The 16986-nt window shown below is 32.6% G+C and overlaps 2 protein-coding genes across 6 annotated transcripts; one reads left to right on the forward strand and one right to left on the reverse strand.

Annotated features, from left to right (window-relative positions):
• Positions 1-1365: 1365 nt before the first annotated feature.
• Positions 1366-4396, reverse strand: LOC140013808 (signal recognition particle 9 kDa protein). The gene is made up of 4 exons (XM_072063949.1): positions 4168-4396; positions 3997-4065; positions 1888-1981; positions 1366-1574 (listed from the first exon to the last, which is right to left on the reverse strand). The coding sequence occupies exons 1-4, from the start codon at positions 4237-4239 to the stop codon at positions 1498-1500; spliced, it is 312 nt and encodes a 103-aa protein (XP_071920050.1). The 5' UTR covers positions 4240-4396; the 3' UTR covers positions 1366-1497.
• Positions 4397-6413: 2017 nt separating this feature from the next.
• On the forward strand, positions 6414-11952 carry LOC140013811 (uncharacterized). 5 transcript variants are annotated; one of them, XM_072063964.1, is made up of 12 exons: positions 6414-6713; positions 6827-6892; positions 7010-7153; positions 7484-7570; positions 7760-7899; positions 8754-8840; positions 9516-9641; positions 10338-10490; positions 10821-10922; positions 11148-11318; positions 11415-11494; positions 11643-11952. In XM_072063964.1, the coding sequence occupies exons 1-12, from the start codon at positions 6698-6700 to the stop codon at positions 11731-11733; spliced, it is 1263 nt and encodes a 420-aa protein (XP_071920065.1). In that variant the 5' UTR covers positions 6414-6697; the 3' UTR covers positions 11734-11952. The 5 variants fall into 5 exon arrangements, with proteins under 5 accessions (XP_071920065.1, XP_071920060.1, XP_071920063.1 ...); XM_072063959.1 differs by having other exon boundaries at positions 6422-6713; positions 7484-7615; XM_072063962.1 differs by having other exon boundaries at positions 6423-6713; positions 7484-7615; positions 11670-11952.
• Positions 11953-16986: the final 5034 nt, after the last annotated feature.

Consider the following 16986-nt stretch of genomic DNA (forward strand, 5'->3'; position numbering starts at 1 on the left):
ATACACGATCTGTGGAGCCCCACATATGGGAATAGTCGTTGACTTAATCGATCGTCTCCTGCGTGCGTGATCGTGCGTTTTGTGTTTGAGTTGTTGGCACCGATTGGACATTGGAGTGGAATTCTTGGTCCTATTTAATAGATGTTCTTTTCGGTCCATTTATTTGGGGTGGGCTGAAAGTGGACAACCATAGTTTAGCAGTCAATGCATTCTCTTCGACACATTTAATGCACTTCCAATTTACGCCTTCCTCATTTGCTGAATATGGATACGAGCCGCTATCCCACTGTAGTGAAACAAATCAACATGGGATAATATCAGAAGCCTCCCCTGAAGTCTCTCTTAATAGCACTTGATGCTTTCGATGTTTTGAAAAATATCACTTACCGCCCTTGATAATTATAAAATGACTATGTATTACCCTCACTTCATGCATAACACACATAAAGAAAGTAATAAAAGTCGCCCATTAGTTTCATCTCTGTTCCTCTTCTAGCCATCGCCCACTAGTTTCATTTATTTGCCTTATCGTGGTTATCTTCTTAATTTCCGTCTAATCTGACTATGAAATTGTGTTGGCTCCCTCAACTTGAGATTTTAACAATTCAATTTTGATTCTTTAACATGTGCAAGCTATATTGAGAGTAGGAAAAAAAGTGGCTGATAATACGATAACAAGGAAATGGAGAAGAAAATAAGAAACAAACACTATTGGTGGCGGATTAGCATAATAGTAGGTTTTGTAGATGGAAGGGACGATTGCATTAATGGGTGAAAAGAAATAGAAGAGAATGGAGAAGATAAAAGATATTGTAGTTATTTCATTGCATCAAAGGAGGTTAGTGTAATTTTCTAAACATGAAAACAGCAAAGTGCAATTATCAGAAACCTCTTTGAGATTTCTAAAATTATCCCAATTATCTTTGGGAAGATGACAGCGAATTACAAAGGAAATTTTCATTTTGCACTTATTACCATATAATATTTCGCTTGCATCATAGACACATTTTGTTTGGATACCTCAATTATCCCAAATAATATTTCGCTTGCATCATAGACACATTTTCCAACCCACCTTTTTATATTTCCAACCACCCTTTTATCTCACATACATCACATCACAAAAAATGCTACAGTAATTATTCCAAATAATATTTCAAATAATACACTATCCAAACACTCTAGGCAGCCAAAAAACGAGAAGAAAAGCCGATAAAAAGGAACATCCAAAAGCGACATTTATAATCTCATTATAATCAAGTTGACTAAACAACCTATCTACACAAAGCAAATCAAGGTATGCTGTGTAATGCAAGAGGCATAGACTTCATCAGGTTAACTTCTTGAACTGGCTAATCAAGTTAATTTTGCAAATGATTAATTAAAATGGTAATTAGTTGAATCAGATGATGACAATAAACTTTGAAACTTCTAGGATTCACTCAAATTCTATTACACTTTGTTTTTGTCCAAAATCTTCTATAGCTGCCAAATGTATCATTGTTTCCTTCCCCTCCCTTTCTTGGCTGGCTGTGCCTCCATATGTTCTTTCCCACTAACTTCTGATATGTCAGCTGCAGAAAAGGAAAATCCATCAGTTCCTTGAACAAAATGAAAAGACATCTAAAAAAGATACTAAAACGAAATCTGAAAGAATCTCAACCAGCAGCAAAAAAACACGGTGGAGAAAGAGGTAATCTATGGTGAAAAGGTTACTTTAGAGTCGAGAAAATATTAAGACAAGGTGGTTTTAAAAGTCCAACAAATGAGAAAAGACTTCTTATCATTCTCAAAGAAAGATGCACTTTGCAACAGTTTTTAAGCAAATACAATCAACATGATGCTGCCACTAAGACATCATTACAACTTAAATGAGAGCAACAATACCTTCAGGTCCACGAGCCATCAATGTGAAGAATATGTTATTGAGCTTCTCCATCTTCTTGGCATCCTGTGCTTGGTCTGTCTTAAACTTGATGCACTAATTAGGAAGTAAGAAAGGAAAAAAGTCAACATCACAAGAGGAGATAAACACCGCAAAAACTTTAAAACCTGAATTTACAAAAACTTCTTCAAAATGTCAAGAGTTATAACTTGTATATTTGATTTAACATTCCATAATCTTCCCCATAGATTAGTGAAGCCCCTTGAGATCCTTCCTTTCCTTTGTTTTTTTATTGCAAAGTAGCCTGGGATGCCACGCATTCTGGATCTAGCGATCATTTATGCAGACATTCAGAAGAGTAAACTGGAAAGTGATTGTTAAAATGCATCTAGATCACTGCACCTAATGGAGCTCATGGTTGAGAAGCAGGGTATGCTGCTTCAGGTACATGAGCAACCACGAACAGTAGACAAAGCAATGATTCAGGTTTTCACATGCTCTTTAGAACAGGCACCAACATTTTACTAATCGCATACATAAACAATAAGAGCAAACATCAGGACGCACATATTAAACGGCCCCAGAGGAATGTAAGAAGCCTTAACATGCATAAGAAATGGGGCGGGGCAGATAGTTAAACACAGATGCATAACTTTTGAGCCTACTTTAAAGCATGCCTCTTCAGAAATTTCTTTAAAATGCTTCAAATTAGATTCCTATGGGGAATTTAAGAACAAAATCAACCAGCTGTGTAACCTGAAATCATCTTTTCCTTGTTCTTCTTTTTTTAAAGCATCCAAAAAGTATATAATTTAGATATGCAAAACCAGCATCAAAAGATGCATAAAAGACTATGGATGAAGATCTTAAATGTCCCAAGCATTTGCCTGTAATATATTTTGCTCTGACAATCTTTTACTCCAACAATTACTTCTAGGCTGTTTTCGGTTTGGCAGCATGCAGAAACCTATAATCATTAAGGACATACAGATACTTTGATCCTAATATTGAGCATGTGAACTGACGATCATATCCATAGAAATGAGGGTACATCATAACAAGTAGAATAGATTGCATAATCTATGATGCATCGGTATTTAGGAGATAATTAAGAACACATTTTGTTTTTGACTTTAGCAAGACATTGGCATGATCAACCATGTAGTTCTTATTTCCACGCCAGATAACAGGAACTTACCCAAAACTAGTACCACAAGGAAAATTTTCCCTCAACTCCCTGATGTTTTATCCCACTTATATTAAGATGCCAACATGAAAGCAATTCATGCAGTCAAGCATCACAGAAATGGCCTTTGGGACAACTATGTCTTATTGAACAATATTTGGGAAAGGCAACACATTTCCTTCCCTCAACCAAGAACCAATTAAAACCTTTACATAGGACTCTCAGACCACTCTGACAAAAAATCGTACTCTACACATAATTTAGTCACATAAGCAAATTCTTGAATGCATTGGAAAATATGTACTTCTATGCAGACTTCCAAAAATAAAAACTGCAAGCCACTGAATGGACAAAATCGTATACCTGGAGATGTATATTCATTCAATAAAGACCAAAAGATAAGCAACTCCCAAAGGTTTGTGTAATAAACACGAATGACACAGTCTGAACTGAAAGCATACCACCCTCATAAATAAACAAAATTCCATGGAAATTATACAGGTAATATCTTCTCTAGAAAAAGAAAATTTCAACCCACCTAGTTGCACATTAGAATAAGAGTATAAAACGGGCTTCAGTCAAAACCCATAGACAGAATCAAGAAAGAACAATCAATTATTAATGAAAATCCCTCCCACACGAAGACAGGAGCTTAAAATCCTGCCTCAGTTGTATCAACTAACTCAGCGTTACTCAAATTTCCAACGCGTAATACCACATCATAATCTCTGACAAAGAATCAGGAAGCAAGAAAACCATTCCGTGGATGAAGAAATCAATCAAACACCTAAACTTCAATTTCATCACCATCAACAACCAAACAAAACTATTCCAGCCAGACGAAGCTTGTTGTAGTACCGAAATACGAAGCATTTATTGCAATAATCCAATTAAATAGCTAAAACTGAAATAAATTTCTCTTTACCTCTTTATCGTCTGTGACCTTAAGGACCAACTTTCCATCACAATGCCTGTATTTCATCACGTACCGCGTCTGCATTACAAGGAAATAAAGTCAAGTTATTGCTCACCGAAAACTTAAAACCTAGACAAGTAAATTTGGGATACAAACCATATCGTGTCCTTTGAAGATTACCTTTTCGGGATCGGCACGAAACAACTGTACGGACCTTTCCACGAAATCGTCCCAGGAGGTTAGGTAAACCATTTTTTCTATATGATTTGTTTTGAATGTAAATACACAGAATAAAAACGGAAGAAGATCAGAAGCCGGAGAACGTAGTTGTTTAGTCGTCGATTGGCCGCAGTAGTTCTCGGTCACTGGAGCGGGGGAGCAAGGTTTTGAGCCTTTTCTAACTCTGGCCCAGGGGGGTTTTTATTAGGTGTTTAGGGTCCCGGTGGAACCGTGGAAGATAACAAGGGCAAAGTTGTCCACGGGAAAATCCCGGTCATGTCTCTCTTTTTTTCCCACTCTGGTATTGATTCTATTGACAAGGTCCGTTTGGATTGGTGTTTTTGAGCCTGTTTTTGAAAAACTGTTTTTCACATTCCAAATGCTACAGTAAATGTGTATTTCAAAAACAACTTCAAAAACACCATATCCAAACAATATATCAAAAACAACTCCAAATATATTTCAATTATGCATATTTAATTTGTATATTTTAATAAGTATATTTCAATTTGTATATTTTAATTATGTATTTTAATTATGTATATTTCAATTATATTTTAATATATTTTAATTATATATTTTAATATGTATATTTCAATATGGTATTTTAATATGTATATTCAATTATGTATATTATATATATATATATATTATATTAATATAAATATATTTATTTCAATTATGTATAATATTATATATATTATGTCAATTGAAATAAATATTATATATTTATATAAATACATTTATTTATATATAAATTTATAAATATATTTATGCAATTTTGTTTTATAATATATATTAATATGTATATTTCAATTATGTATATTATACATAAATTATATTAATATTAACGTATATTATATATATTATACATTTCTAATATTATATATTTATACATACATATCATAAATATTTTATTTTATTTAAAATATATTTTTATATATTTATAATATATTTACATAAATATTATATGTTATATAAATTATATATAATATAATATATAATATATTATACATTTATATAAATGTACATTTATACATAATATATAAATATTTATGTATATTTATAATATACATTTATATTATATATTATATATAATATAATACATTTATACATTTATATTAATATACATAATATTAATTTTACATTTGTACATAATATTAATACATGTATACATTTATATTAATTATATTAATACATTTCAACATAATATTAAAACATATTTATAATATATTAATTTATATATTTATATAATATTCATTTATAATTTATACATTTTTAATAATATACACTTATACATTTAAATATACATTTATATTATGTATTATATATAATATAATACATTTATACATTTATATTAGTATACATAATATTAATTTTACATTTATACATAATATTAATACATATATACATTTATATTAATTATATAAATACATTTCTACATAATATTAATATATATTTATAATATATTAATGTATACATTTATAATAATATACACTTATAATTTATAATATATTTATAATATTCATTTATAATTTATACATTTATAATAACATACACTTATATATTTATAAATATATTTATATTATGTATTATATTGAATATAATACAGGCCCATATTTTTATATGAATATATAAATATATTTATTTATAAATATATATAAATGTATTATAAATGCATAAATGTATATTTATATAAAAATTATAATTTATATTTTATACATTTATATAATATTTATTTATAATTTATACATTTATACATTTGTAAATATAAATGTATTATAAATGCATAAATGCATATTTATATTAAAATATAAAAATTATAATATTCTAAAAATACTCAAAAATATGTTTCAAAAATGCCTCTCAAAATAATTCAAAAAAATCTACAGTAAAAGTTTTTTATATAGTTTTTGAAAAACAACTCCAAAAACAACTAATCCAAACGGACTTGTTTTTCAGATTCGAAATGCTACAGTGGTGTTTTTGAAAAACAACCCCAAAAACAGCTAATCCAAACACCCTTTTCTGAGTTGGAAAGTTGGATTGACTACTGATAAGGCCGCAGCATTGAGTTGAGTAATGCATAAAAGTGACTGCGCAGTAATTTAGCAGTTACCTCACAGGGAGTTGTGCTCTGAGTGCTGAAACGACGTCCGAATCACATCAGAGCCCAGGGGTAACGTGTCATAATGTACCCGAGTCTTTGAGACACCGTCACCGTCACGTTAGCTTCTCACTCCTTCCCCAGCTTTGGCGCCTTCGTTACCTATACATTTATATAATTTTGTAGTTGCTCTTCAGGCACTTCAAACAATGTCCTGTTTGTTCCATTCGATATGATCAGCTAATCTTCAGGATATCTTGCGCCTGTCGAGACAAACGCTGCCTTAAGAGATCATAGCACAATCTTCTTCTTCTCTCCATAAAGGCAGCAGCAGCAGTGGTTCATTTCATCAGTAGTTCGAGTTCTTAGCAAACTCGTGAAACCATGGCAACTTCCAGAGGCACGTCTTTAGTTTAGTCTCGCTTACTACTATAGTACTACTTAAAGCTCTAAAATCGCGATTTCAGACATTGTATTGACATGCATGTGGCGTTTGTTTAATGTTTTCTGCAGAAGCAGAACAACGTAATCGAGCTTTTCTAAGGGCAGCTTTTGACGGAAATCTCACACTACTCAAGAGTAGGCTTTACTAGTGTTTTGTGTTTTACTTTTTATTTTCTTTGGTTCTTTTGTGTCTTTGGCGAAACTGTTGTTAAAATCAGGGTTTAATCGGGAAACTATTTCTATCTGGTGAAGCTTTTGGGAAGTCGCATTCTGGATTTAAGGACCCAAACGGCCGAACGGCGCTTCACCTGGCCGCTGCCGCAGGTAAAACGGAGATATGCGGCTACTTGATTGACCAGTTGAAACTCGACATGGATGGGAGAGATGATGATTTAGGTTAGAGATTTTTTTTCCTGGCCCTCATTTATTTCATTTTCAATTTGATTGCTTTTATTATGTGCTTGATTTTCTTAGTTCAAGTCATCAAGTCTTTAAAATTCGTTGTCATTCACAGGATGATAATAATAAAAAAAGAACTAAAAGATTTTGTTGTGTGACTCTGTAGATGGATACGGAGTTGGTAAAACTAATTCTGTTACTCTCAGATGTTGTAATCCCCATAGCTTGAAGGAACTTGAGATTTTCTCCTGCTTTTTTTTTTTTTTTTTTTTTGTCTTTAAAATTTTGATGTTTAATCTGATCTCTCTTACTGCCTATGTGGCACAGGTGATACACCTTTGATTCTGGCAATTGTGGAAAATCATAATTCAACCGCTGCCTTTCTAATTGAACACGGTGCAGAGATCATGAAAAGTAATTATAAAGCTTTTACTCCCCTGCACTACGCTGCTGAAGAAGGTTTTGAAAGCGATTACAAGTACTTTTTAATTCTTTTTTATTAACGGCCATTGCACTTCTCGTAGTGTTGGTAGCTATCCACGGCCTGGATATAGAGTTTTAAGTGCTTTAGGTGTTATTGGTAACTAGGCAATACGTGTGTAGGAAACAAGGAAATACTACAACTTTTGATCTCCAAAGGTGCTGAAATTGATAGCAATTCTGAATCCGGGACACCATTGCAATGTGCTGCACTCTCTGGAAAAGGAGAAGCTGTGAAGATCTTATTAGATAACAAAGCAAATGTGAGATTTACAAAGTTTGTGCTGCTTATTTTATTCCTTCCTTCCCTTAATCAGCACCTTTGTATTTTTGGCCCAAATGTTTCTGGATTTTTTATTTATAATAAGCTTTTGTCGGATCACATCAAAATCTCTACTCCTATGTTCAGAAGCATTTAAACGGTAAATTTTCAAGTGTATTGACTTTTAGCTTATATTCATTTCCCTATGTTACTGACATAGAGAGCAAACTCAAGCGTTTTTCACTGAAATTGGTAAACACACAGTGATGCTGCTGTGTCCTTGAGAATACTAGTGCATGTTCTTCTTAGCTCCGCCCAGTTTCCATGCGACTTTTTATTATCTCTATTACCATGTTTTATTTTATTACTCAAGTGTTTTTTTCTGAAGCATTGCTTTTTGCAAAAATTATTTAGAAAAAACATGTGCAATCCACCTTCTGCAGACTTTTATCTAAGAGACTACCTTTTGCTATTGTTTCCTTTAAAACGTCACATTCTACCGTCTGCACATTTCATAAATATTACTAGATTTCACAGTAAATGCAATTCGCTTTTCCCTATAACTTTGGTCAACTTATTGAATATGCATTTGCATATAGAAGTTTGGAGATGATTTGGATCTTTCATTCTGGATATTGTGGTTTTATGGGTTTTTAAAAATGTTTGTGTTTTTCAAATTATCTGTGCTTATCCAGTCTTTACATGTTCTTTGTGTGAAATCAGGAAGATTAGATTTGTTAGGTTCTTTTGCTTGCACAGTTTTTGCGTATAAGTTGTATGGATTGTGACTCAATTTCATTTTACATTCATAATCTTCTCTTAATGTTCATATTGTTGTTTTGATCTTTTGTGCAGCCAAATTCGGTTACACAGCTTTATTTTCCACCCCTGATGCTTTCAATTATTGCCAGGTCGTTCAATTGCCTTGACCTGTTGCTTAAGGTATATGTCCAAGTTTATAGCAAATGTCTTGACTCATACACTGTTTCTTCGTCGCATTGGTTATGGTTGCAAGCTATAGTAAATATGAAAAGGATAACAACGATGGAAAATCCATTTGCTTTGAAGTTTTTCCTTGAAGTGTAAGATATTGAACACTTGGACCGTTCAGTTTTTCTGGAATTGAAGACGAAAACCATAATCAAATATGGTATTCCTATAATTAACTATTCCTCTGGGCAATTGCTGATAGTTTTGTTGTGTGCTTCAATAAGCTGAAACTGAGAGTACATGTCACTTTTTACTATGCCTTCATGTCAAAGTATACAATTGTCTTATGCGCTTTTGTTTATCTTTATTGTTAGTGATGCTAATTGTGATTTGACACGAGGACGAGATTGTTAGGAATTGTTCAACATGTTACATAAGTTGATTGCTTTGATGGCAATAGTTCCAGTGCACATAAGGTGGAGTATATTTTATTGCCATTAGTTTCAGTGCATGTAAGGTGTAAGTTGTGTGTACAAATGTGCAAGTGACTGATTTCATGTACTCCAAAATCTTCTTTCATGCTTGGATTTCTTTTTCTTCATTGGTACAGTTGAAGGTTGATTGTTCGAAGTTCTCTCTATATTGCATGTTTATGTAATCTTCTTTTTTTTCATAATCGTCATCCAGGCTGGAGCTGATCCAAACCTTGGTTCATGTGGAAAGACTCCTCTTATTGCAGCAGCTTGTGAAGGGGAAACTGAAATTATCAACTGCTTGTTAAAATCTGGTGCAGATCCCAATGCCAGAGACAATGTAAATTGCCCTGTTTTCCCCACTCCCAAAACTAGCCTCTGTCTCTCTTTCTCAGCTGTTTTTTTAACTCATGTGTCTTTTTTGTTACTAGGTCTTAGTTTTATGCAAGAGTTGAAGATCTATCTCTTATCATTGCTATGGTCCATTAAGCTTGTTTTGTGTCTTATTGTTACTGACGGACATTAATTCAATATTGTTGATTTGTGATATATATGTTTTTCTATCAATTTTTTTGGGTAGTTATCTATTCATTTATTTACAGCAGTTATTTCAAGTTTCTTTTCAGAATTGGGTATTCTTGGTAACCAAATATGATATGCCTGATTCTGCGTTTTTTGGTCATGTTTGCTATGTAAAGTGACTGATTTAATTCAGCTGAGTTGTCTGTGGTTCTGAGGAGACTTTATGAATTTGAATTCTCTATCTTTGTTCTTTTGTTCAATTCTGGAGAATTCCTTCTTTAATTGCCATGTCTGATTTCAATTTCGTAATATGAATCTCTTTAGTCTTGTATTCTATTTTATAGATACTCAAAAATATTGTATTCTGTAATTACTCTGAAGGAGAGTAGGAAGATGAAAGTATGATGAAGATTTTCTGGAGCAAACAATTTCATAAATGCTTTTCAATATGATTATTATTTAGCTTAATTCAGAAGAATGAAACAATTCCTGGATCTCTCTGCCTATATTGCAGTGTGGTGTGACACCATTAGAACATGCTGCTATGCGTGGAGAACATGCAGCAGTTAAGGTTCTATTTCCCATTACTTCTCGGATTTCATCTTTTCCAGACTGGAGCTTTACTGGAATAATGAAGCACATATGCTCTGCAAAAGCTAGGAAACAGGTTCTCATGTTTTATGACTAATTATTCGGATGTTTGCGTTTAGGTTTGTGCCCCTGTTAAACTTCCTGCTTCAGGAGCATCCAAAGATTTTGTTCATCCATTTTTTTTGGGTCTCTCTTAACCCACTGAATATCATCTCATCCTTTATATTTTTCTTCAATAATCCTGGCTTTCTACATAACGGCTGAGTATAAGAATGGAGGAGCATTTATATTTATTTGTAAATTAGAATTTAGAAAATTTTCTTCCCTATGTAAATTGAGGATATCTTAAAAATCGAGCATTTTTTAGTCTGGACCTCTAATTCTAGTGTGCTTTTTATTTCTTCAGAGAGACTGTAGGAGAAGAGAAGTCTTTCAAATGTCAAAATCTAAGGGGGAGGATGCATTTAAAAGAAAAGATTACTTGGATGCAATTCATTGGTATACTGAGGTAGGCATGTTGTCTCATTTCTCAGAGGCATTAATTTTGTATTTTGAGGGGTTTTTTTCTAATTGAATTCTGAAGAAGCGTACATTTTTTTTTGTTTCTTCAAACTTCATATGATCCTCTTGATAGATGGTTCCATATCTGTTGCAAAGATTACATTTTCATTCTTCTTGAGAAACCATAATGTGTAATGCTCTGTCACTAAGTGGATTTTGGCGTCACTTGCAGGCTAACCTTGCGGATCCTGCTGATGCAACAATATATTCTAACCGAAGTTTATGCTGGGCGCTCTTGAATCAAGGCAGTCATGCTTTATCTGATGCTGAAATGTGTGTTAAGCTTCGGCCTATGTGGGCTAAGGCGCACTACAGAGAAGGTGCAGCATGGATGCTTCTTAATGTATGATGTTTCTGTGTGCTGCGATCTTGGTTTCTGAAAATGGATTTTGGTAAGTATGGTGTGATAGATAGTGTGAATATCTTTATTGGCATGCAGGACTATCCAAATGCATCCCAATCATTTTCTGAGGCTTTGAAGTTTGATCCTGCTAATAAGGAAATTCAGAAGGCACATAGGTAAGACTGTTTGTTGTTTTTTGGTTCCTCTTGAAATTGACAATTAGCAGCTATTGGTTCCTTAGGATACTGACTCACTTAAGTGGCAACCTGACGTTCCCTTTTTCTATACGGTTGTTCTTATGCAATGCCTTCTCTTGGCTTGTAGTCTAATGAAGCTGAACATTTGTGACAGGGAGGCTGTCGAAGCTGCATTCGGTATCCCAGTGTCAGAAAATATGAGAATTTTGCGCATATAGCAAGTCCATTAGAAAATGGTTATTCGGGGGACTTGTAATATCATATTTTGCTATATACTATCTTGGAAGTGATAAAACTCAAATAGTAATCTCTCTTGGTATATAACTATATAGCGTAAATAGGCATTCGCTATATCTCCTTTCTTTTTGTGCTCATGGTACTTTTGTTCCCGAATGTACTCTGGTGGTATTTGCATATGATGTTTCTACATCTTTTTACTTCAGAATTTCCAGCCAGTGTATATTTAAACTATTTTTTTTGGACAAGCTTCAATGCGAAGTGTGCTGCTACTCATCAGTTGATGGCAAAGTATTTGCTGCCTTTCAAGATGCTAATGCTAAGTATCTTCGAAACCAATTAGAATTTCACAACTACTGAGGTGTTACCTCTTCCTTTAATTAACCGGGAAGGGAATGGAGGAAATAGGTGAGGACGTGGTTTCTCTCCCGGTCTGAAGGTCTCGTGATCAGAGCAATGGAAGACGTCTTAATTTCTGTTGCTCATGAGTTGTTCCACGTTCTTTCTTGCTCGTGAACAGCTTTGCATCTTGCTCTTTGCTTTTGTCTCTTGTACTGTATATTTCTCGAGTGTTGAAGACAATACGAGGGATTTTTTTTCCTGTCCCTTTCATACCTCCTGTCGTTCCCTACACTCTTCTTACCTCCCAAATTGTTAGGTTTAAAATTTGAACTTGGCAGCAGAAATGTGGAAAGCTCTTAGGGTCTTTTCCTGGTCATTGGGGTAACTTCAGTGGTTAAAGAATTAGGCCTTATGTATGCACATGAATATTAATCACTTCGGAATGGTGAACACTGCAGAGTCTGGTTTAGAGAGAGGCTATTTTTTTTTTTTTGTTTTATTTGGTGGTGACTAATTTAAGAGACTTGTGATGAAGAAGTGGACAATGAAGGCTAGATTATTAATTGGCTAGGCTCGTGTTACGGCTAACAAACCCGAACGTTTTTATGTCAGTAGGAATCTGGATACGACGTACTTGTTTCCCCCAGTGTCGTACCCTTTTGTTGTCTTAAAAAATAGCCACTCGTTACTGCTAAAACCAAACCAAATAAATGGTCAATGAAGTATAATTTAACGGCATCTATATCTATATCTATATAAATTTGAGAAGGGATTTTTAGCAACAAACCTTCACAAACCTTCCCACTCTCAACTCTATTTTTCTAGCATTTACATTTAATTTATTTCGTAAAAAATATCATGGGCACGTTACACCCCCCCCCCCCCCCCCACGTTTCCCTCAAATAAGAAATTAACTCCAACTAACACTCCCACGTTTCCCTCAAACAAGAAGTTAACTCCCACTAACACTCCTTACACACCTTACTCCAACTAACACTCCTCACCCACCTTCCCACTACAATAAACATTTTCGCAGATCATCTCCATGAAGTCTGTAATTCTGGCAGATTTTAAATATCAGCTTGCACCACATCAGTACCAATTATCATTTGGAAACGATACGAATATAGTGAATATTTTAGATGATTGTGGAACCATACCCCGTTTCAAGTTTAATCTGGTCAAACTAAGAGATACAGAACAACACATGGACAATGATTTGCAATTGATAGGTATTTCATTCTTAATTAACCATACTTATATTTAAGTTGTATATTTGAACTGGTATTACTTATACTTTTTGATCTTTTGCCGATGTAATTGGTTTAGTTGTATCTGTTGGTTCAACACTATCAAACATCTATCAATGATAAAACTAAGTGTGACATACTTTTACTTGACAAAAGGTTAGTTAATAGATTCAATATCTTTAAAATATTTTATATTCTGCAAATTTTGATTTATACTTACCAAAATTCTCTAAATGAAGTTTGACAGTAGTTCGGTTGACTTTATGTGATAATTTTGCAACTGATGATAGTGAACACTTGCCTCAAACTGTTACAAAAAATAATGTTTTGCTAGCCTATGGTATTTGTGTGAGAAATTATAAAGGTAATTCAATTTATTTTCACTTAATTTTATTTTATTTTTATAGTTTATCAATAATATGCACATTGTGCAGGACCATCACTTTATACTATTCGAGCAAGCAAATTGTATGTCAATTACTACTTGGATTTAGCTCAATACCTACATAGTTGGTAAGTTTTACAAATACCAAAATATTAAATTATTAATAATATTTCATACCCTTACGAATATGTATTTGAAAAATGTGCAGGTTTGAGAATGATAAATGTGCTCAGAAATTAGTAACGTGGTTGCGGTCATGCAATTTTACAATGTCCCAAGCATTGTTGATATCAAATGCTAAGAGAATATCGATATCCGAATATGCAATTCTACCTACGGTACAATTCCTCTCAATTAATTAAGTAATGAACAAGTATCTATATGTAGTTTCGAATTAATAATTGTAATTTATACATTCTTTGGATGGTTATAGGTTAAATATTTTCGGATACTTGCTTACATGCAAAGTATCAACATAGATAATGTGTTCCATGAGTTATGCAAAAATTGTGGACAACCATGTCAATCTCATTTTGTAAAAATGGTGTGTATCCATTGTAATGATGTAGTCGACATTATTGTTAGATAATTATTTTCATATATTTTGAATTTTAATATAATTTTTTGCATGATACATCACAATTTCTTTTTAACAGATACAATGTTAACATAGAAGTTAGAGATTCCAGTGGTAACCTATACCTCACTCTTCAAGACAAGCATGCACGATTCATGTTTCGTTGTAATGCTTCTTATCTTAGAAATTTAAAAACAAAGGTATACATTATTTATATGTATATATTTTTATATAATATTATTTACAAACTGTCTAAAACAAAATATAATTTTAAATTATGTATGCTTTTAATTGTTAGGAAAATAGAGGTGCATTATTCGACTAACACATTAATTCATGCAAAAATCGTGCATTCTCATTTATAGTACAAACTTCACAAAAATCAACAGAATTAATTAAACCGCCAATACTGGCGTTCGTACTTAGAGGTGATTGGTGTGAAGAATGTTCACACCTTTGTAGAAGATTATCAAATCAAAGGCAAAATGTTTGTAAGTATTTCATTTACTTATCAAATTAAATATTCAATTATATTTAATTGGACCCTTATGTCGCTCAATTTATGATATAGACTTCTATTTTTTTCAGGATCCAACATTCATCAAAGTGATAGTTTATAAATAATGGAGATGTTTTATCATATATTGAACTATTGTTACAAAGTTTCATTTTTTAAAATATACTTTCATGTACCCGTGATTATAATATTTTACTATTTTTAAATTCCTCCATAGATTGTAATTTTTTTCAAAAATATAATATATTGTGCGTAGCACGGGTATTTATACTAGTTTATATAAATTTGAGAGGGGATTTTTAGCAACAAGCCTTCACAATCCTTCCCACTCTCAACTCTATTTTTATAGCATTTTACGTTTAATTTATTTCGTAAAAAATATCATGGGTACATTATACCCTCACGTTTTCCTTAAACAAGAAGTTAATTCCAACTAACTCTCCTGACACATCTTCCCACTACAATTAAATCTCTTCCAATCCAATTCCATGATAAGATTGAGCAAGATCTCTTTCCACTTGCTGTTGGTATCCTTATTAGCCCACGCGTGTCAAATGGTCGTCATGCCACTACTGATTCCCATAAAGGTAATTCAATTTATTTTCACTTTATTTTATTTTATTTTTATAGTTTATCAATAAATATAGCACATTGTGCAGGACTGTCACTTTATACTATTCGAGCAAGCAAATTGTATGTCAATTACTACTTGGATTTTGCTCAATACCTACACAGTTGGTAAGTTTTACAAATATCAAAATATTAAATTATTAATAATATTTCATACTCTTGCGAATATATATTTGAAAAATTTGCAGGTTTGAGAATGATAAATGTGCTCAGAAATTAGTGACGTTGTTGCGGTCATGCAGTTTTATAATATCCCAAGTATTATTGATATCAAATGCTAAGAGAATATTGATACCCGAATGTGCAGTTATACCTACGGTACAATTTCTCTCAATTAATTAAGTAATGAACAAGTATCTACATGTAGTTTCGAATTAATAATTGTAATCTATACATTCTTTGGATTGTTTTAGATTAAATATTTTTAGATACTTGCTTACATTCAAAGTATCAACATAGACAATATGTTCCATGAGTTATGCAAAAATTGTGGACAACCATGTCAATCTCATTTTGTAAAAATGGTGTGTATCCATTGTAATGACATAGTCGACACTATTGTCAGGTAATTATTTTCATATATTTTGAATTTTAATTTAATTTTTACATCATACGCCACAATTTCTTCTTAACAGATACAATGTTAACATAGAAGTTAGAAATTTCAGTGGTAACCTATATCTCGCTCTTCAAGACAGGCATGCACGATTCATGTTTCGTTGTGATACTTTTTATCTTAGAGATTTAAAAACAAAGGTATACATTATTTATATGTATATATTTTTATACAATATTATTTACAAACTGTCTAAAACAAAAGATAATTTTGAATTATGTATGGTTTTAATTGTCAGGAAAATGGAGGTGCATTGTTCGACCAATACATTAATTTATGCAAAAATCGTGCATTCTCATTTATAGTACGAACTCCACAAAAATCAACAGAATTAATTAAACCCCCAATACTGGCGTTCGTACTCAGAATTGATTGGTGTGAAGAATGTTCACGCCTTCGTAGAAGATTATCAAATCGAAGGCAAAATGTTTGTAAGTATTTCATTTATTTATCAAATTAAATATTCAATTATATTTAATTGGACCCTTATGTCGTTCAATTTATGATATAGATTTCTATTTTTTTTCAGGATCCAACCTTCATCAAAGTGATAGTTTATAAATAATGGAGATGTTTTTATCATATATTGAATTATTGTTACAAAGTTTCATTTTTTTAAATATACTTTCATGTGCCCGTGATTATAACATTTTAGTATTTTTAAATTCCTCTATAGATTGTAATTTTTCTCAAAAATGTAATCTACCGTGCGTAGCACGGGTATTTATACTAGTAGATAGTAAAATGTGGGACGGATATAAGACTAGGTATTTTGGCTGGGCTTTAGCCCAATTACTGAATACCATTTTAGCACACACTGACCCATGAGGTGTTGTGCCTCAAGGAAATTCAGTTCCTGTAGCCTCCACTTCACAGGCCGATTTGTCTCGGGCTTATACCGCAGACAAAAGTCCCAC

This window comes from Coffea arabica, chromosome 1e (assembly GCF_036785885.1).
Source record: "Coffea arabica cultivar ET-39 chromosome 1e, Coffea Arabica ET-39 HiFi, whole genome shotgun sequence".
Classification (NCBI taxonomy): domain Eukaryota; kingdom Viridiplantae; phylum Streptophyta; class Magnoliopsida; order Gentianales; family Rubiaceae; genus Coffea; species Coffea arabica.

Coding starts and splice junctions, on each gene's coding strand:
- LOC140013808 (XM_072063949.1), bottom strand. CDS start 4,239: ATGGTTTACCTAACCTCCTGGGACGATTTCGTGGAAAGGTCCGTACAG. Junction 4,066..4,167: donor TTCGTGCCGATCCCGAAAAG/GTAATCTTCAAA, acceptor CTTGTAATGCAG/ACGCGGTACGTGATGAAATA. Junction 1,982..3,996: donor AGGTCACAGACGATAAAGAG/GTAAAGAGAAAT, acceptor CTTCCTAATTAG/TGCATCAAGTTTAAGACAGA.
- LOC140013811 (XM_072063959.1), top strand. Junction 7,154..7,483: donor TGGGAGAGATGATGATTTAG/GTTAGAGATTTT, acceptor TATGTGGCACAG/GTGATACACCTTTGATTCTG. Junction 7,616..7,759: donor GCACTACGCTGCTGAAGAAG/GTTTTGAAAGCG, acceptor ATACGTGTGTAG/GAAACAAGGAAATACTACAA.